The 19,922-nt window shown below is 33.2% G+C and overlaps 2 protein-coding genes and 1 long non-coding RNA gene across 10 annotated transcripts in view; all 3 read right to left on the bottom strand.

Annotated features, from left to right (window-relative positions):
* slgA (proline dehydrogenase slgA) overlaps positions 1–1,881 on the bottom strand; it is a 98,868-nt gene extending 96,987 nt beyond the window's left edge. For all 4 annotated transcript variants that reach the window (XM_075300648.1, XM_075300650.1, XM_075300647.1 and 1 more), the window contains exon 1: positions 1,725–1,881. The gene's annotated coding sequence lies outside the window, so the exon portion shown is untranslated. The remainder of the gene's footprint in view (positions 1–1,724) is intronic.
* An 8,766-nt stretch (positions 1,882–10,647) lies between these two features.
* LOC142230837 (uncharacterized) lies at positions 10,648–11,145 on the bottom strand. The gene is made up of 2 exons (XR_012720801.1): positions 10,919–11,145; positions 10,648–10,861 (listed from the first exon to the last, which is right to left on the bottom strand). It is a non-coding gene; the product is annotated as an uncharacterized LOC142230837 (long non-coding RNA).
* An 801-nt stretch (positions 11,146–11,946) lies between these two features.
* Positions 11,947–19,922, bottom strand: part of HDAC6 (histone deacetylase 6) — a 31,271-nt gene continuing 23,295 nt past the window's right edge. For 3 of the 5 annotated variants that reach the window (XM_075302121.1, XM_075302122.1, XM_075302123.1), the window contains exon 10: positions 13,011–13,149. In XM_075302121.1, coding sequence (XP_075158236.1) covers positions 13,144–13,149 — 6 coding nt within the window. In that variant the 3' untranslated portion in view covers positions 13,011–13,143. Of the gene's footprint in view, positions 13,150–19,661; positions 19,750–19,922 lie in introns of all 5 variants that reach the window. The other 2 variants (XM_075302119.1, XM_075302120.1) reach the window with 1 other exon arrangement.

Raw genomic sequence — 19,922 nt, 5'->3', positions numbered from 1 at the left:
AACGGTGAAAAAAAATAAAAACAAAAATATGACAATTTTCTTCTGCCACTGAAATATAGTCAATTGCTATCGTTGGGTACTACTTGCGATAAAATCTTCGTGTGGGAGGGGGAAAGAACTGATTTTCACGAGTTGTATAACACAAAACATACTTGTGTAATTTTTCCCGCATGGCTTTATTGATTTTGCAGACGTTTTTCTTCATGTGGAAAAAGTAATGGAGTCGTAAATTGTGCAGATGAAGTTATACGGTTCCATACATTAAAACACATACATACACACACTTACATATACATAGGAAGGCAAGTAGAGTATTGCGCAAGTATGAAAATTACAAATTACACAAAAAAACAAACAACCAGCTGTTTTTCTTAAATTCCCCTCAACCCCCCTTTGATACAGTATGGAATGTATTACATAGTTAGGGTGGATTGAAGTCATGGCAATGAATAATTTTGTGTTGTGTTTTTGCATTTTAGACATGTGAGAGCTCTAGGAAAAAAACAGTACTCACAAAAATGCCCCCACCCACAACAAAGATACACATGAAATAAAAACTAACTCTTAGATCTTAAACATTTTTTTGCAAATAGAGTTTCCTTTTTTTCTAAAGTTTTTCTCTTGACGCCAAAAACACTACAATTTTCGAAACAAAACAAATACAAAATAAATTTAATTTCATAAAATAAATATTTTTTTTAATTACGCAGTGATGGTCATTACAAAGGGGGTGAGACACTTTCAACTCTGCTATTGAAGTTCGTCTTCATGCTTTGGCTCACTACTAAACACGACACCCTGTAGCTGTGAGGCATCAACTGATTCTGTTATTTCGTCTTCTTCTTCTTCTTCTTCGTTATGTTGTACGTAAAGAGAGCGTTAGGTAGTGTGCGTGTGTTCTGTCCGTCTGATTTGCACTCGCTTGTATATGCTGACTGTTAATCAGTTTCAATGGATTTTAGTCGGAATGGGAATCTGAACGTGCCTCTTTTGAAACTACTGTGGGGTCGTCTTTTGCTCTTTTTAAGCTTTTTTTCGTTCGTTCGTCGTCTGAGATTATATAATATCGGTTATTTTCACAGATCCTTTGGAGTGAAAATTTCCGCATATATCTAACGAAAATAATGGCCAGGCTTTTTTAATATTGCACACAATTCGCCTGTGAGTGTTTGTTTTGGATTATTTTACGTAAATTATCCATATAAATATTATTGTTAATTTTGGGGTAAACATTTAGACATAGTATTTTTAGAATTTTTTCTTTAAACCATTTTTTGTACAAACAACCAATTGTTTCTCTCGTTTTATGGTAAATTGCAATTTTTCCATGTTCCTGATTATGCAAAAATTAGGCTATGATTTTCAAACTAAAACATTCACTTGCCAATGCGGAACTTTTTCTTTTACGTATTATTAATCCACTTTAGACAATTGGTTCATTCTTTTATTACAAACGGAAAACTAAAATTTTGTCAATTCAGCTAATACTGGTGACTACGTAGCAAAGGTAGGTACATAATTATTTCTTTATGCTTTATGCAATAATTGTGGTGTCGTTGTAGCAAAAAATAATGACACACAATACACACAATTGATTATAAACGTTGTGGTTTATGATGATTCTGCATACAATTTTATTCGCAATTTTTTTTAATATTGTACATAAAATTAAATGTATGAAAAATACCCCCAAACAAATGGGAACAAGAAGCAAAAAAGTATACCTAAAACCGTTTTCTGTCTGTTTTCACTCTGTGTATAATTTTTTTCTTTTATATCACACAAGCACCACCGGGAAGGAAGAATGACTTCAAGAATCACGTCGCGGCGTCGAACGACAACTGACAGAACGAGTCTAAGGAATTGAGCAGCAGAGTGTTGTGTAGTTGCCGCAATATCCAAAAGCCAGCTAAACGAACGATGACGATGATAATTATCTCTGTAAAAAAACGTTTTTCTCATTAGCTTCACTCTCTTTATCTATGTTATTCTCTCATGCGCATATTTGCTCTTTTATTCATCGTATAGGGGAGTTGAAGGTAGAAAATGTGCTTTCACATGTTAGCGCCAAGTTAAGGAGAGATGCTTTTGTACGAACATACATACACATACCAACAAACGCATATCCGAAAGCATTAATATCCAAATGTAGGTATCTAACATGAAAGGAGCAGTGCAAAAATGGGCCTTTTTTATGGGGCATTCTAATTCAAGATTAATGACGTGTTTTTTTTTAACGAAACGAAAATTTACTTGTTAAAAATAAACAAAACGAAGCCAAAAGAAACCTATTAAAAATGATTATGAAAATTGGTCAAATGACAAAACAAATTAAAAACTGCACTCAAATCGATGATTTAACAGTGGCATAGGAAAAGAGATATGTTTGTTCCGAATTTATTTCGGCATAAGACGGCTATTATACAAAACCTTTTTTCGGAAGGTTCAGGTGTGGTTCATTGTTGGGTTTAATGATCTGCCTGAATTTATTCTGATAATTGGTAGACAGTTTTGCTGAAAGTAGAGGATGCTGATGAGGAATGTGGTAATTCGGAAACGTGCGTCCATCCAACCATCTTGCAGTCTATAGGGCTTTGTCCAAATAAATTTGACAAACATTATTTTCCTCTGTTGGTTAAGCTACACTTGTAGTTTAGTCAATGTATGGTTTTAAGCTGAAATAAAAAAACAACAACAATACAAATTAAAAACAATTTTATTTTGCCTTTGCAACAAAACTGCATCTACACTGTAAACTATTGTAATTTTAGAACATGTAATTTTTTTACAATATGACCAATTTCTTTAAAATAAACATTTTAATTAAACGTAATTTCATAATCTTTGCTTTAAAATATTTTTCAAATTTAATGAAAAAAACGGTTTTCTTTATTGGGGAACGAAATTTTACACAAACGAGGATTTCTTTCGACGCTTTTTTAAAAACAAATAACGTTTAGAGACAATCGTTGAATTGTTTTTCATAAAATTGGTTTTAATTGCTCTGAAAGTGAATATTTTATGAGTAAGGCAATGAGTAAGTAATTTTCGTTCCAAAGTAAAGTCGTTTTTCTTTAGACTCACATACACTCCAAAATTCTGGCAAGCGGCAAAGTCAGTATTCATACCCGGACTGAATAAACTAAGTGAGCTTGAAATAAATCGGACTGCCAATTTAAACTTACCCAAACCCGGGAAATATTAAGCATAAGAGTCTAATATCATTCCTATTCCAACTATTCACAAGGGTGTGAAGTTAAAGTTGTTTTTACGAAGACACAAACCACTTTAGATATTTTGAAAATTTAAATTTTTGTTGCGAATTTAAGACTTCCTCTTCATCTAGTTAATGAGATAAAGGGGGGCAAATTCATGTAAATTCTAATAACTATAAAACCTTTGTGGGGCACAGTTTTTAAAAAACATTAATTGATTCTATTAGCTTTAAGGACGTAGAAGACTATTCTGGAGATTCCATGAACGTAGCTGGGCGTTAAGTCTGGGGGGGTCAATTATATTTAGGCCAATTTTGTGGGTCAATTTTCGGACATTTCTAGGAAGAGTTAAACGGCAAAAGTGGGTATAGCATATTAGCCCCAAGCTAGGAGAATCTTCTGCCCGAGAGCTATGAAGGCAATAGCAGACAAAATGGTCGGATCGCGAACTGTATTGGAATGAAAAAGCATGCTCAACGAATACACGGAATATGACAGGATCCGCATCATATGGATGCCGAGACATGCCGGAATAGGAGAAAACGTGAAAGCAAGAAGAGTAGGATGAAAGTCAGGAGGACTGAGTAAATAATGATCGGGCTCATAGAATTGAGAGCACATCTGTACCCAATAGGATCAGTAAAGGACGGTGCATGTAGGGCGTGCTTTGAGGATGATGAGACCTTGGCACACTACTTTTGTCACTCCCTTACCTTTACTGGACAAAAGGTTAACCATATCGATGAATTCGGGACCTTACACAGCTGGGAAACAGGGACTGAAAACAAATTAGGCAATTCGTTAGAGACACAGAGATCCTGGATCCTGGGAAAGAAGGGTACGATGGAAAGAAGCCGAATACTGGTTTAGGTGTATGTCAGCCGACAGTGGACAGTCCGTCCGTCTGTGGAAAATACGCTAACTTCCGAAAGAAACAAGCTATCGACTTGAAACTTATGACAAGTAGTTGTTATTTACTCGTATGTAAGTCAGATGGTATTGCAAATGGACCATATCCCCAAATTTGGCTTGCGGAGGCTCTAGGTGGAGCAAATTTCATCCGATCCGGTTGAAATTTGGTACGTGGTGTTAGTATATGACATCTAACACTCATGCAAAAATTGATCCATACCGGTTCATAATAATATATAGCCCCCATGTAAACCGATCCCCAGATTTTGCTTGGGAATACTCTAGGAGGAGCAAATTTCATCCGATCCGTTTGAAATTTGGTATGTGGTGTTAGTATATAGTCTCTAATATTCATGCTCAAATTGAACCATATAGGTCTATAATTATATATAGCCCCCATATAAACCGATTCCCAGATTTGACCTCCGGGGCCTCTTGGAGGAGCAACTTTCGTCCGATTCGCTTAAAATTTTGTAAGTTGTGTAAGTCTATAGTATCTAACAACCATGCAAAAATTGGTCCATATCGGTCCATAATTATATATTGCCCCCATATAAACCGATCCCCAAATTTGGCTTTCGGAGACTCTTGAATGAGCAAATTTCATCCGATTCAGTTGAAATTTTCTATGTTGTATAAGTATATGACCACTAACAACCATGCAAAAATTTATCCATATCGGTCCATAATTATATATAGCCCCCCCAGATTTGACCCCCGGAGCCTCTTGGAGCATCAAATTTCGTCTGATTCGGTTAAAATTTGGTAAGTTAAATTAGTATATGATCTTTAACAACCCTGCAAAAATTGTTCCATATCGAACCATAATTATATATAGCCCCTATATAAACCGATCCCCAGACTTGACCTCGGGAGCTTCTTTGAAGAACAAATTTGTTGGAGGCTCAAATTTCATCAGATTTGGTTGAAATTTGGTACGATATGTTAGTATATGGTGGCTAACAACCATGCCATAAGTGGTCCATATAGATCCATAATTATATATAGCCTCCAAATAAACCGATCCCCAGATTTTAATTCTTTCAGGATAAGCAAACTTCTTTTTATCTTGCTAAACTTTGGCACTAATCACACAAAACTTGGACCATATCGGTTCATAATTGTATGTTATATAGCCCCCATATAAACCGACCCCCATATTTCACTTCTGCCTCTCTTTTACCACGCAAAAATTCATACCGGTCAAGAACTGAATTATGTAGGTTTTTAATCTGGCTTTTTTTTGCCTAATATGTATATACCCCGTATGGACTAACTTCCAATTTAGAAGAAGTTAAGGAGTTTTAGGATACGCTGCCATCGGCAAGTATTACCACATCCCAAGTAATTCGATTGTGGATGGCAGTCTTTAGTAGAAGTTTCTTGTTTTTAATTAACATAAAATTACATTATATAAGCATCAAACAAATGTGGCTAACGTTATTCGTTTGCCTACAATTTCGTTTGGGAGCAAAGAAATATATATTTTTTTAGTGTATAGAAATCTAAACTCAGTGTTTCCACTTTTTCATACGGACGATATATTAATGCCCGGCATATAAAAAATAACATATTTGATTAAAAAATAATGAATTAAAAAAGCCTTTTAATTTCACTTAAAATTATTTCTAACCTCGCGAATTTCTTGGTGATTTGCAACCCAGCTAATTGCTGTTGAGTCCGAAAAAAATTAGACAAACCAAATTCATTACAAAGTATTTTCTTTAGAAGCGAATAATCCCGAATTTATGAAAAGCGACGAAATTATTGTTTCTACACTGTTAGAAAAATATGTTTTTCATATGTTCCGATATAAACAAAATGTGTTTCGGGCACAATTTTTAAACACAATATATTTAAGTGCCAACATGTAATGTTCCTAAACTAACACTAAATGTTTGGGACACATATGTTAATATGTTGTAATATATTATGTTTGGGGCATGAATGTTTCATAAAAATAAAACATATATAAATTTACAAATTTCCAGTAAACATATATATGTTTACAATTTCTGTGAAACAGTTGTATGTTGTATCCGAAAACTGCTTTATGATAGGCCAACAATTTTATATGCTTAAGTCTAAATATTATATAATTTGAATATTAGAATGAGTATTCGGAGTAAAGAGAATAGACATTCGGAACCAAGAGCATAGAGATTTAAAAAAAATAGCATGTGTTTCGCCTTGAGAGAAGAATTTTATGTATGTGTGGACAAGTACTTTGTTTATCATTTTGGCATTATGGACACACATTTTGAACTGAATGACAGAAAAAGGTACCAAAAACTAAAAATTTCGTGGAAGTGCAAATTATGTTAGGGAATGAGCACAATTTTCTTTGGGGAAAATTCGTCCAAGTATATAGTATTTTTGGGCTCAAAATGCTTCCAAACATATAATATGTTCACATAAAACAAACATATTAATGTGTCGGCAGTATCCAATAATATATGTGCTTCCTGCAAAATATGTTTGGAACATATGTTAGAGAAGCGATTTTTTTGAGGGTGTAATTGTTTCAGAATCACCTCTTGAATCGATGTAGCCCTTGGTGTCCATCCGTCAGTCCAGAGAATTGAAGTAAGGACACATTTAACACACAATTCTCTTTTAAGTTTGAGTTTTGCGTACTTGATTCTAGAAAACAAATTTTAATTTTTTCGTTTTTTCAGCTTTTTTCTTCTTGAGCTATTAAGTCCATTAAAAACGTGTTAACGACATCCTAGATTTCCAAATTTAGACTCGACTTCAAGTAGAAATTGTACAATGTTTCAAGTAAAATACGTCTTTAAAATAAAGAGTTGAAAAAATTTTCCTATTTTTATACGCTTTTTATCTTTATAGCCAAGATGCAAAAAGTCAACATATTTAAAGACGATTTCATAATTTTTTAAGATTTTTTTCAGAAGTATTAAAGCCAAGTTGACCTTAGTAAGGCGAAATTTTCTTTCATGTTAGGATACCCAATTTTAAGTTCAATCACTTACCTATAAGGACAAAAAGACTTCCTTGAAAAGTTTCTCGACTTTTGGACAAGGTTAGGTGGCAACCCGATGTATCAGGCTCACTTAGACTATTCAGTCCATTGTAATACCACCGCTGAGCTCAATGACAAGACTCCTTTTTATAGCCGAGTCCGAACGGCGTTCCAAATTGCAGTGAAACCACTTAGAGAAGCTTTGAAACCCTCAGAAATGTCACCAGCATTACTGAGGTGGGATAATCCACCACTGAATAACTTTTTTGGTGTTCGGTCGAAGCAGGGATCGAACCCACGACCTTGTGTATGCAAGGCGGCCATGCTAACCATTGCACCACGATGGTTCCCATTTTTGGACTTTTGGACAAGGAAAGAACCTTATATCAGAGAAATGGTACCTCTGTAAGCTTAACATTAAGCCTAGCTCCTACTTGTACATACGTATGTATCACAAGATTTTAATGAATATAATCACATTACCGATTTTATTGCAAAATATCAGACATATATCTGTCACCTATTAGCCGGTATAACTCAAAATTTATGTAAGACACCCCTGTAACACTCAAAAAAAAGTTTACTTGGAACCAAAGATTTTAACCTTAGCTGAAGGATTTTGGTACTGATTCCCAGCCAAAGATGTGGCTTTTCTAATATAAATGCATTTTAGGGACCTATCTAGGTTTAAATTTAGGATCAAGAAAATTAAAATTAGGATACACACTGAAAAAAATATTTACGTTATATTAAAGATTACGTAACCTAAATTTTAGGATGTGCAATTTACAAAATATTAAGGACAAATTTCTTTAAAAAAGTATAATTTTATTTAAAATAAAGTTTATAATATTTCCTTCAAAATTAGACACAATTTTAGGACACAACTTTTGGAAATTTGCATCCCTTCGTTAAAGTCGTATGTCTTCGAACTAAGGTAAGTTTTCCTTAAAGTAAAGAAACACATTTTTGATTTAAGGAAATCGTCCTTAAATTAATTGAAATATTGAAACTTAGTATTTTTGGTTTAAAGTTTGAAGTGTCCGTTACAATTTAAAGTAAAGAAACACATTTTTGATTTAAGGAAATCGTCCTTAAATTAATTGAAATATTGAAACTTAGTATTTTTGGTTTAAAGTTTGAAGTGTCCGTTACAATTTGGATTTTTAAAATACGATTTTTTGTATGTGAATAGCTTTATTAATAACCGCGAAAAGAGAATGAAAATTCTACAAAATGAGATCTATATCCAAAATTTAATTTTATTGAGCGTTTGGCTCGGAATCAATACCAAACTCCTTAAGGGTATTGATTCCTTCTTCCAAATAACTCCTTCCTAACTTCCTTTGGATCCAAATAACTTTGTTTTGAGTGCAGATTCCATTTAAAGAATTTTCATTCTCAATTTGCGATATATTATAACAAATACTTCAAAATAAAAAATGTTTCCTTAATTCCAAAAAAAGATGCAAAATCCTCAAAATAAGTCTTAGTTTATATTTGAAGAGTTTTTATCATAATCTAAAGATTCAATATACCACCTAATTTGAAGTCGATTTCTTTAAGTCAAAATTGTTTTTCTTTACTTTAAGGAAAATTTGCTTTACTTCCAAGACATACGACTTCAACGACGGGGCGCAAATTACAAAGCTTCGAATTCCAAATTTAATTTAAAAAAAATTTTGAAGCAACGATTTTTCTTTTAAATGACATTTCATTAATTTCATGAAATGTGTCTTCAATATTATGCAAATTGCGTGTCCTATGTTACATAATCATTCATATTACGTCAATATTTGTTTCAGTGATCGACTGATTTAAATTTATTTCCCAAATTTATCCTTTTAATAACACACAAATGCTGCTTATGTTTCCTAATTCTGTAAGGGTGGTTCATGGTATGATATAGCGCCGCCCGACTTTCTACTTTATTCACTTTTTAAATTTGAATATAAATTCCGTTTCATATTTCGAAACGGTTCAATGCGGTTTATCTATCAAAGTCGCCTATAAACCGCTAATATTCTAATGAGATTTCAGCGCCATCTACATTTAATTTATTGTGTTTAACATACGTTGGTTCTTTATCTGAAAGGTCGAACTGATTATAAGCGACCTCTATTGGATTGTGCTTTCTTATGTGTACATAATATTAAATTAGGTAATTGGCCAATAGATGGCGCTCTGTACTATAATGTTGATGCTTCGAAGTTAAAATCGCAGGCTCTTAAAAAACGACCATACCGAGCATACCCTTAACTTTACTAAATGACTTGCGTTGAGGTGAAATGTGGGCGGACTTATTAACCCTATAATATTTGTGAAACCTCCAAAAGCAAAGCAGTATGTAGTTACAAAGCTTTAGGCAACTCTAGTGGGTTGATGGCATCGCGTAGCTTCTCCTACGTTGATGCGCCTCTTTCTCAGCTACCCTGCCAACATTTTTTGAATTTGGCGGCATTTCTGAGAATCCCCACCACGTCGAAAACTGTCGTATACGATATTGAAAACTCCTCGCAAAAGTGCCGTCACTATTGAGAAATTGTACCACGCCAAGTTACTACAAAAAATTATCGCATGAGTGCAATTATTAGATGCCTTTTTAGATAAATTTAGAACGACGCCAATAAGAGCCCCTTCAAACTATCAGAAAAAGTGAATTTTGAGATAAGCTGAGTACTATATTCAGTTTTCAAGCTGAAAAACAGCTTGTTTTCACGGTTACTTTTTTAAATTAGTTAAATTATAAATATAAAATGGTTCACAATCAATTCCTTAGATCTTTTCCATTCATTATTTCACAAGACTTCATAAAAATATAATCTTCTTCATATAGATTTTTGTACTTTTAATTTAGTGTTTTGGTGAAAAATACGAACATAGTACTCACCTTTAAGGTGGGTATTAAGTTCGAGTTTAGCCGCTAAAATCGTCCTTTTTCATGATTACTTTTCTTTAATAATCCATTTTAAGGAATACAAACTTTGTGAAAATTTGCTTTGGGCTTTTCCCCATCAAGTTATAAAAAAATTTGCAACAAATATGTATAATTTTATGCCTTTTTCTTAATGATTTGGTTTTCACTTTAGCGATTTTAGCGGCTAATCTCGAACTTAGTACCCACCTTTAGTTGTAAAACAATCATTGTGGTCAAGTAAAACACGATTGTTTATTATGTTTATTAATTTGATTAAACAATTATAAATTCTTATAAATAAAACATTTATACGACTATCACATCATAATTTTTTGCATTAATAAAAGAATGATGTTGAGTTACAACCCTGCCAACATTTTTTGAATTTGGGGACTCTTTTGAGAATCCCCACTACGTCGAAAACAATCATATACGACATCAAAAACTCGTCGGAAAAGCGCCGTCACTATTGAGAAGTTGTACCACGCCAAGTTACTACAAAAATGTTTCGCATGAGTGCAATTATTAGGTGCCTTTATAGATCAATTTAGAACGACGCCAATAAGGGACCCTCCAAACAATCAGAAAAAGTGCATTTTAAGATAGTTGTAAAAGAATCATTGTGGTCGAGTAAAACACGTTTGTTTAGATATTTATTAATTTGATTAAACATTTACAAATTCTTAAAAATATAACATTTATACCACTATCACATTACATTTAACATAATTTTTGGCATTAATGATGATGTTGAGTTACAAGTAGCGAGTTACATGTTGCTGCGTCTATCAACCAGTGTTTTTATTCCATGGAGGCAGCGTGTCTGTAAAATATCTGAAAAACAATCACTTTATTCCATTTGGAAAATCACCAAATTGTTCACCAATATACCTTTCACAATTTTAAACGTATAATCTATGTTTTCAGAACTTTATTTTCGTTTTTATTTAATTAAAATATAACAAGCTGGTTGCGCTTGGCGTTTCACAAAAAAAATGGCTTTTTTAACAGTAGGGATGGCAAATTACTTGCATGTACTTTTTGATGTACCTTTTCATGATGGTTGAAGTGACATTTACGAGTCTGTGGTAACGATGAGGTTGAAATGGAACTTTGAAATGTTGGCAGGGAAGTAGCAAGTTACATGTTGCAGCGTCCATCAACCAGTGTGAGGCAGCGTGTCTGGAAAAATATCTGAAAAAAATCTTTATTCCATTTAAAAAGTCGAAAATTGTTCACTAATATACCTTTAACACTAATATACTTTTCAAGCGAAATAACTATGTTTTCAGCACTTCATTTTCGTTTTTATTCAAATAAATTATAATAAGCTAGTTGCACTTTGTGTTTCACAAAATATAAAATGGCTCTTGTAACAATAGTGATGGCAAAATACTTTCATGTACATTTTGTACTTATTGATTCGTTTCCCCCATCACAGTTAGCGACGTGGATGAAATAGAACTTTGAAATGCTGGCGTGGTACTATCATAGACACAACACTAAAAATGTCTTTTTTTTTTTTTGCTTTTAACTCAACTTTTGATCAATTCAATACAATTTCAATTTGAAATTTGTATTAAAATAAAACAGTTGACTTGGAATATTCTAAATTATTTCTAGGATGATTTTATTCCCGGGGAAAAAATTCGCAGGGAACGCATTCCCCAGGGAATATTAAGATTTGAAGTATAAAATTTATCTCTCATAATTGTACACCTCCCAAGTTTTGACAAAATTTAAGCGACAAACGGTTGTAACTTCATCCCGGTTTCGACGAACACCACCTTCACCATCCCTCTCAACAATGCCGATGAAATTTCTGAGTGTACACTGTGAACTCTAGCTTCTGTGAATGCAATTTTATCACTTCCTATTTTATTTACGACATTATTAATTAAATAAAAAGCAAAAAAATATACATTGCCTCAGAAACATAATGTTTGTTTTTTATTTCTCCGTAGTAGACATTGCCAATTCTACTGGTTTGTGAAAACAAAATCATATGTATTATTTTAATATATTTTTGTGTATGGTTTAATACTTAAAATTAAATGTATATGCATTCTCAAATATATAATAATTGTCAAATTGTTAAGGTGTACCATATAACATAGGCATTTGTTTGTATACGTATGGGTATATTGTTAATATGCTAATTCCAATAATATTAATTTACATTCGAACTAAACTACAATTATGATATTTATAATTAGTTTGTTTTTAGTTATTTCGATTACATTTGAATATGTTGTCAGAAAAAAAGTATAAAGAAGTTATATGTAAACATTTATGTATTGAAAAACAAAAAAAAACTAGTCCAATTTGTATCAGATAATACTTTTAAATATAACATGAGTAGTAATTTACAAAGCTTTTATAACAGAAACAAAATGATTTATAACAATCAGTAATTCAAATTTGTATTAGATTTTGTTATTAACAAAAAAAAACTTAATTCTATTTCTAGTCTGGTTCTTATAATCGAAAAACATATATAAGATACATTTTCTTGTATAGTTTTATGTCTTATCAATTCGCCATAAAATAGTGCAATATATTTTCACAAAGGCGTTGCAGCCAGGGGCAAATATATTGTAAAAGAAATTGGAAAACTGGTCGTAAAGAGGGAAATAACAAACACAAGTGATGCTGCACTGTCTCGACCAGTGCCGTAAATAAATGTCAGTTAGTCGAATCTCTATTAAAATGTATATAATAATTTTGTTGTTGGGTTTCAAGTCCTCTACTGCAATGATGTTGGTTATTTCCATCAACGTCATCATCATCATCATCGTCGTCACTATCAATACGGTTACTGGTAACTCCAATTATTGGTTGTTGATTATCATCATATGCCCATTGCATTTCCTCTCCAAATTTATTTAAATGCGCTAGATTTTTATAAATGTGTAATTTTCTATTGTCAATATACGATTCGCATGGATAACACCAAACAGATAAATCACTAAAGCTTAAAGCCATAGGATGAGATGTTTCAATATTATGGAACATCATATGCTCCATTACATAGCGTCCACATAAAACCCTATGACAGCTGAGACACATCCAATTTTCAACCTCCGAGGAACATTCATTGCAAGGTGCATTGGTATTTATTGCTGTAGAAGAAAGCAGGCAAGGAAAAGCAGTGAGTGAAAATGTAAATAAATATACCAAAAAATACATCACAAAGTTTCATGTCTTACAAAATTAAAGCAAATTTACAGAGCACAACAAAATTATTTAAGTTATAAAAATTAATAAATAACAAATAAACAAATATGAAAATAAAACTTATCAAACTAAATGGATATGGAAGACATAAAAACCAACACAATAAAGGGAAGCAAATCGCTCTTAAAAAGCACTGACCAATTTTTAAAAATTCATGCCAATAATAAATAAAATAATCTTGTTCCTGCCTATTTTTACTGAGGGTATATAGGGAGGAATCGAACGACACACAACTTCATATACGTGATTTTTACGCATTAGAATGCAACTGTGTATCATCCTATACAGCAAATAAAAATAAAACAAGGAAAGAGAAATTAAATTAAAAATTAAAAATTTTGCATTTTTGAATAAAAAATTATTCTTCTTTTCCAACATGTTGAATTTTTGAAGCTTAGTGTCAATAACTTAAGATTGATTGAGGAGCTAGAACTTGCCAAAGAGGTATCGCAACCTGTCGACCCGTCTATAGGTCGAATAATTGGCAGAGATGGTATATATCAAACTTTTTTAAGTTTGCGACTGTCGCCAAGTTGTAAACGTCACATACGCGTCGTAGAAAAAAGGTATCAAACGTCGCAAACTCAAAATAGTTCTTTTTTATTCTAATGCTATAATTCGTTTGCGCATTAAAAATTCATCAAATCAAAGCATTAATTTTAGGTTTGAATCACTGCATTATTAGAAAATTTGATCTAATCTGGCTAATCACAGGTGGTTCACAGGACTTCAGTCACATCAACTAGATAGCGAATTCGTTTATATCTAAAGGCGTTTTCGTTTCGCAAAAAATATGTTGCCCTGATGCTATACTACTTTTTCCCTCATAGTATTCTCGCTCAAATAATAGTGTGATTCTAAAGTAATTGTTAATATATAATATTGTGATTGTGATATTGTGACAGGATCCAAAATCTTCGACAGTGTCCTTCAGATTTGGCAATCAATTTCGAGAACGTTTCAAATTTTCCCCAATCGAAATCGCCATAAGATGATATGCGCGAAAAAGTGACAATTTTCACGAATGCTTAAAAAAAATCTTAATAAATTTGTAATTCGTTAAATTGGCCCTTTAAATGCTTTGAAATGCTTAAATAAATTAATAAATAAAATAAAAAATAAAATTTAAAGAAGTTAATCTGTAGAATAAACTTATGGGAGGCTTCAAACCAAAATTACAAAAGCTACTGGCGCATAAATAAATAAATCAAATATCTGCAGAAACTGACAGCGAAGGAGAACCACTAGTTAAGTGCAAGATAAAAGAGACTTTTTGACTTAGTAGAGCCAGTCAAACTAGGTTAGGTTACGTATAGCGGCAGCCCAATATTTCAAGCTCACTTAGACTATTCAGTCCATTGTGATACCACAGTGGTGGAATGCTGCCCGATTCCATATTAAGCTCAATGACAAGGGACCTCCTTTTTATAGCCGAGTCCGAACGGCGTTCCACATTGCAGTGAAACCACTTAGAGAAGCTTTGAAACACTCAGAAATGTCACCAGCATTACTGATGTGGGATAATCCAACGCTGAAAAACTTTTTGGTGTTTGGTCGTGGGTTCGAACCCACGACCCTGTGTATGCAAAGTGGCTCCCAGCCAGTCATACTAACTAAAAATTGCCAAAACTCTAGCTACTCAATCGATAATGCAACGAAAGCTTGGAGAGGCATTTTCGACCAAGAAAACGCAGAATAGTATGAAGTTGGGAATGAGGGATAAAGTCAAGGTTTTGCAGTCCTTGATTGTAGTCCTAATTATTATTATTAATTTTTTTAAGTAAATTTAATGTATTGTCTTTATGTTGAGTATCTCTGTAACCAATTGGGGTTGGTTGTAAAATGAGTTAAATAAATAAAAAAAAATTTATAAGACAAACATGAGACCAGAAATAAAAAAATGTTCATTATTTTTTTTTTTAGGTTTTCTACATTAGGTGTACGACTTTTGAGACATACGAAATACACCGTCATAAATGTATGACGCAAAGGTCACAGTTTGCGACAGGCCAACGCTGCTAATTGGGCCGAATTCTTGGTCATTGCCAAGATTGATAACATCAGTCGAAAACCGTCCACTGAGCCCTGAAGTTAGCAGCCCAGTTGGTATTATTTTTTTTAGGTTTTCTACATTAGGTTTACGACTTTTGAGACATACGAAATACACCGTCATATATGTATGACGCAAAGGTCACAGTTTGCGACAGACCAACCCTGCTAATTGGGCCGAATTCTTGGTCATTGCCAAGATTGATAACATCAGTCGAAAGCCGTCCACTGAGCCCTGAAGTTAGCAGCTCAGTTGATCAGTTTGAGTTTCGCTGTATGGTGGCCTAATCTATCACCATACTTGAAATTCGTAATATTTACTTATTGCGGTAAATTTAATTAATCCGATATGTGAAAAACACGTCCTTTCAGTTCAACTGCCAACTGGGATCCGGAGCCTCCGATCCCATTGAAATTTGGTACGTGATGTTAGCATACGCTTTCTAACAACCATGCAGAGATTGGTCCATATATATATCCCCCATATAAACCGATTCCCAGATTTGACTTCCAGAATCTTTTGGAGGAGTAAATCTTATTCGATCCGGTTGAATTTTGTAGGTGATGTCAGTATATGTGTTCTAATAATCCAGCTAAAATTTATCCATATTGGTTCATAATGATATATAGCCCTTATATCAACCAACTTCCAAGAATTTGACTTATGGAATTACGACAACCCATTAGAGCTCGACCGAAGCATCGGCTTCGCCTTCGGCATTCGGCCAAAAATCGATAATCGGCCATGAATCGGTCTTTGGCGTCAAGAGACCGATTAACCGAAGCCGAAGCATTTTGAATAAATTATTTAATACGTAAAAAATTATAACTAATCTTGTTTTGTCTCTACACTCATAGAAAAAATTCTGCTAAAAACAGCAGTCGATGTCTGCTGTTATATTTTTGTACTTCAGGGCCAAATGAACAACAATTTATAAAATTTGTAGGTTATAAATTTTTCCCCAAAGCATATTTAAGAACCAAAAGTAGTTTTTGGTATATTTTTGCACTGTAATATACTTACAAGCTCCTAAATACGATCAGCAAACATTTAGTTTGCTGTTATGCCTCAATTCGATAAATATTCAGATTTTTGGTCAAATACTATAGATATTTATAAAATATTGTTTTAATTATGTTAGGATAGCTCCTAAGTTGACATTTTTATTTGTTTTAGCCAAAATAAAACATGTTTTAGTTTAATCGAGCTTCAAAAATAGCAGGAAATGTTTGCTATTTCAGCAAACAGTGACTGCTGTCCCTTTTTCAGCAGACTTTCTGCTGTTTTAGCAGACTTTTCTGCTGTCCCTACTAACAAATTTCTTTGGGTGTATAATATCAAATGAATTACCTTTTATTGTAGTATTTATGCATTTGTTTAAAAAAATATTCTAATATTGGACTAATAAACACCAAATTTCTTTAATTACAAATTTGAGGAAAATAATCGGCTTCGGCCGATTATTGCTTTTTTTGCCGCACATCGGCTTCGGTCTTCAGTAGAACTTTGTACCCAATACATGGCGGAGGGTACATAAAATTCATCCTGGCCTAACTTTTGGCCGTATATACTTGTAGAATTATATCTATTTCAATAAGTAAATAAATTCACCATTCCCTATCCCATGCGAAAGCTTTTATTCATATTTCAAATGAAAGAAAATTGATTTCGGTTCTTCTACATCGATAGACAAGTCTTTTGATATTTCGATGTCAAGTAGGGGTCGAAAGTATACAATATGTTTTAAGAAAAATTAAAAAAAAAACTGCTACAATATGAATGAATTCTCAAGTAAAAAAATTAAAATACTCGTTTATTATTGTTGTTTTGATTTCTGCTTAAAATCATGCGTTGACTAAACTACAAGTGTAGCTTGACCAACAGAGCAAAAATATATTTCTCAAATTTATTTGGGCAAAGCTCTTTACACTGCAAGATAGTTGGATGTACGGCCGTTTCGGAAGTACCACATTCCTCATTAGCATCCTCTACCTGCAACGAAACTATCAAGCAATTGATAGTTATTTTTATTTTTTCACTCTTTTTTCACTAAACAAATTATATCTCGAGTTAGAAATGTCCGATTATATTGTTGTTGGTACTTAAATGAAAGGTATTAAGATGAGGAATAATAGTTTATTGGATCTGTGATATGTTAAGTGGTTCTATAAAAATATCGATGCGAAACGGCCAAATTTTCAAAAAATAGTATTTTACAATGGAACTTTTCCGCCAGAAAAGTATAAAACGTTAAAAAAATTCTCTCCATGGTCGTATAGATGATACTCTAACGTACTTATAAGACCAACTAGAAGAATGATGACTCCAAATTGGATGGACAAGTGGGTTTCGGAGTATATTCTAAAGATCTGGAACTTCGAATAGCGAGAAGATTACCTAATCACTGTAGTGTTGTAGTGTTCAGGCTGAAATATTAGCAATAAGAGAGGTGGCGAATTGGCTGAAAAGTAATGTTCCAAAAAATGTTGGCATTAATATATACTCAGACAGTCAATAAAATCCGTGGACTCTATGTTCCTTAACTCGAAAACGGTCATCGACTGCCGCAAATCTCTCAACGAGATGGCTGAACAGTACAATATTCACCAAATATGGGTGCCTGGCCATAGGAACATACCGGGGAACTGCGAAACAGATGACTTAGCAAGGCTAGGAACTACCTTAGATATTCCAGGGGAACTAGAATCTGTTGGTATGTCTCTGGCAACATGCAAGCTCTTACTGCGTGAAGAAGCTGTTATGATGGCAAATGTTCGATGGGAGAATTGCAAGGGTTGTAACGACACCAAGCAAATATAGCCCCATTTAAACTTGAACCGCACACTAGATATGCTAGTGTTCTCAAAACGTCAGATATCACTCCTGATATCTGCTATACAGGGTCTGCCTGATAGGCGAATTGGCACAAACTATTGGTGCGAAGTATAATGACTATTGTATGAGCTGTCATGATGCGGAGGAAAAGAAATCAATTAAACACCTCTTGTGTGAGTGTCTGCATTTTGTATAAGGCGTAAGCAAATTTTAGGGGCATATAGCTTTAGATTATTGGCGGACCTGGAAAAGGTTAACTTAAGCAGTCTGTTAATGTTTTTGGAACAATCTGGTTGGTTCAACAAAAGAAAATAATAGAGAAGGTTCAGTGGTTAAAACTAGAAGTGCCCATATGTAATAGGTACTTTTAGTTAAATGTGGTATCACAATGGACTGAATAGCTAAGTGAGCCTGAAACTTAATCGGGCTGCCACTTTAGCCTAACTTAACCTAACTAGAAGAAAATCGACCGAAAAATGACAAAGATATAAGCAATATAATCGGACATTTCTAACTCGAGATATAATTTGTTTACTGAAAAAAGATCAAACAACTAAAAATAATGGGATATCTCAAAACTGTTCCAAAAAAAAAAATTAAACACTTTTTTTCGAATTCAGCAGGCTCTCATCAAATGTACATTTTCAGTGTAAATTAGTGTTATCAGAAGAAATTCCGACCCAAACCCAAAAGTGAATTACACTTGAACCTCTTGAAAAAGGGTTGTTTTTATAGTCGACTTTGCCTTAATAAATTTGCAAAATACATATTTATTTGAATATCAATGTGCAAAAATAGAAAATAAAAATCCTACGATTTACGGTAACTGGACATGAGTTAAGTTAAAAAATATTACCACAACCAAAGCCCCGCGATCCACATTTAACCCCAGCTCTGACACCAATTTTGTTCTACATTATATCTACATGATGAAATATTTACATTTGTAAATAATAAAATAATAGTGGAGCTATTGAATACCATGGTAATACATGAATTACACCGAACCATTTTTTTATTTTGATTTTACCCATAATGATGACATTTACCTTTAAGTTGAATACCACACAAAGGTTTGTGATTTACCTATACATATGGGTGTCTCACTATTTATTAATAACTTTTCCCTAACCCCCTATATGAAATTTTGACACCAAATTAACTGCGTAAAGACATGCAACATTTTGTCTAAGTAAATATTCATTCATGTCTCCTTTTGCCATAATTAATGTACATTCATGTCTCATTGAATAAATCATTGCTCCTCTGGGAAAAATGAAATAAAAAGCCGTACAAGAAATGAACAAATGTGATGTCATTTTTTTAAGACTTAAAATAATCATCTAGTTATCCTAATTGCGTAGTCATAAATGTTACAAAGCCTTTGGAAAATCAAAATGACAAACACAATGAGAAAAAAGAAACAAAAACACAAAACCATGGAAAGATTGATATGCATGTACGGAAAACAAACAATGAAAAATACAACACAATACTCATTATCTTGCTTACATTTCGGGGCATCTTCTGGATGCAGTTGGGACAAATGAGGACAATTCTTTAAAGGCACAACAGCAAACATTTCATTATTTTCAAAAGCCTATGATGAGCCAGATGATTGTCAGATGAGAGTACCGATTCGTTGTTTTCGAAATTCCAAATCAAATATTTGTACAGTGCATTGGTGCAATTATTATGGGAGCAGACATGAAAAAATTCATATGGTGTGGTTAATATTGACATTTCAATTACTCTTATAGGCTGAGCATGTCT

The sequence above is a fragment of the Haematobia irritans genome, chromosome 3, assembly GCF_050003625.1.
Source record: "Haematobia irritans isolate KBUSLIRL chromosome 3, ASM5000362v1, whole genome shotgun sequence".
NCBI classification, from domain to species: domain Eukaryota; kingdom Metazoa; phylum Arthropoda; class Insecta; order Diptera; family Muscidae; genus Haematobia; species Haematobia irritans.
The sequence above is the reverse complement of the archived record's forward strand: the minus strand, read 5'-3'. Positions and strand labels throughout refer to the sequence as shown.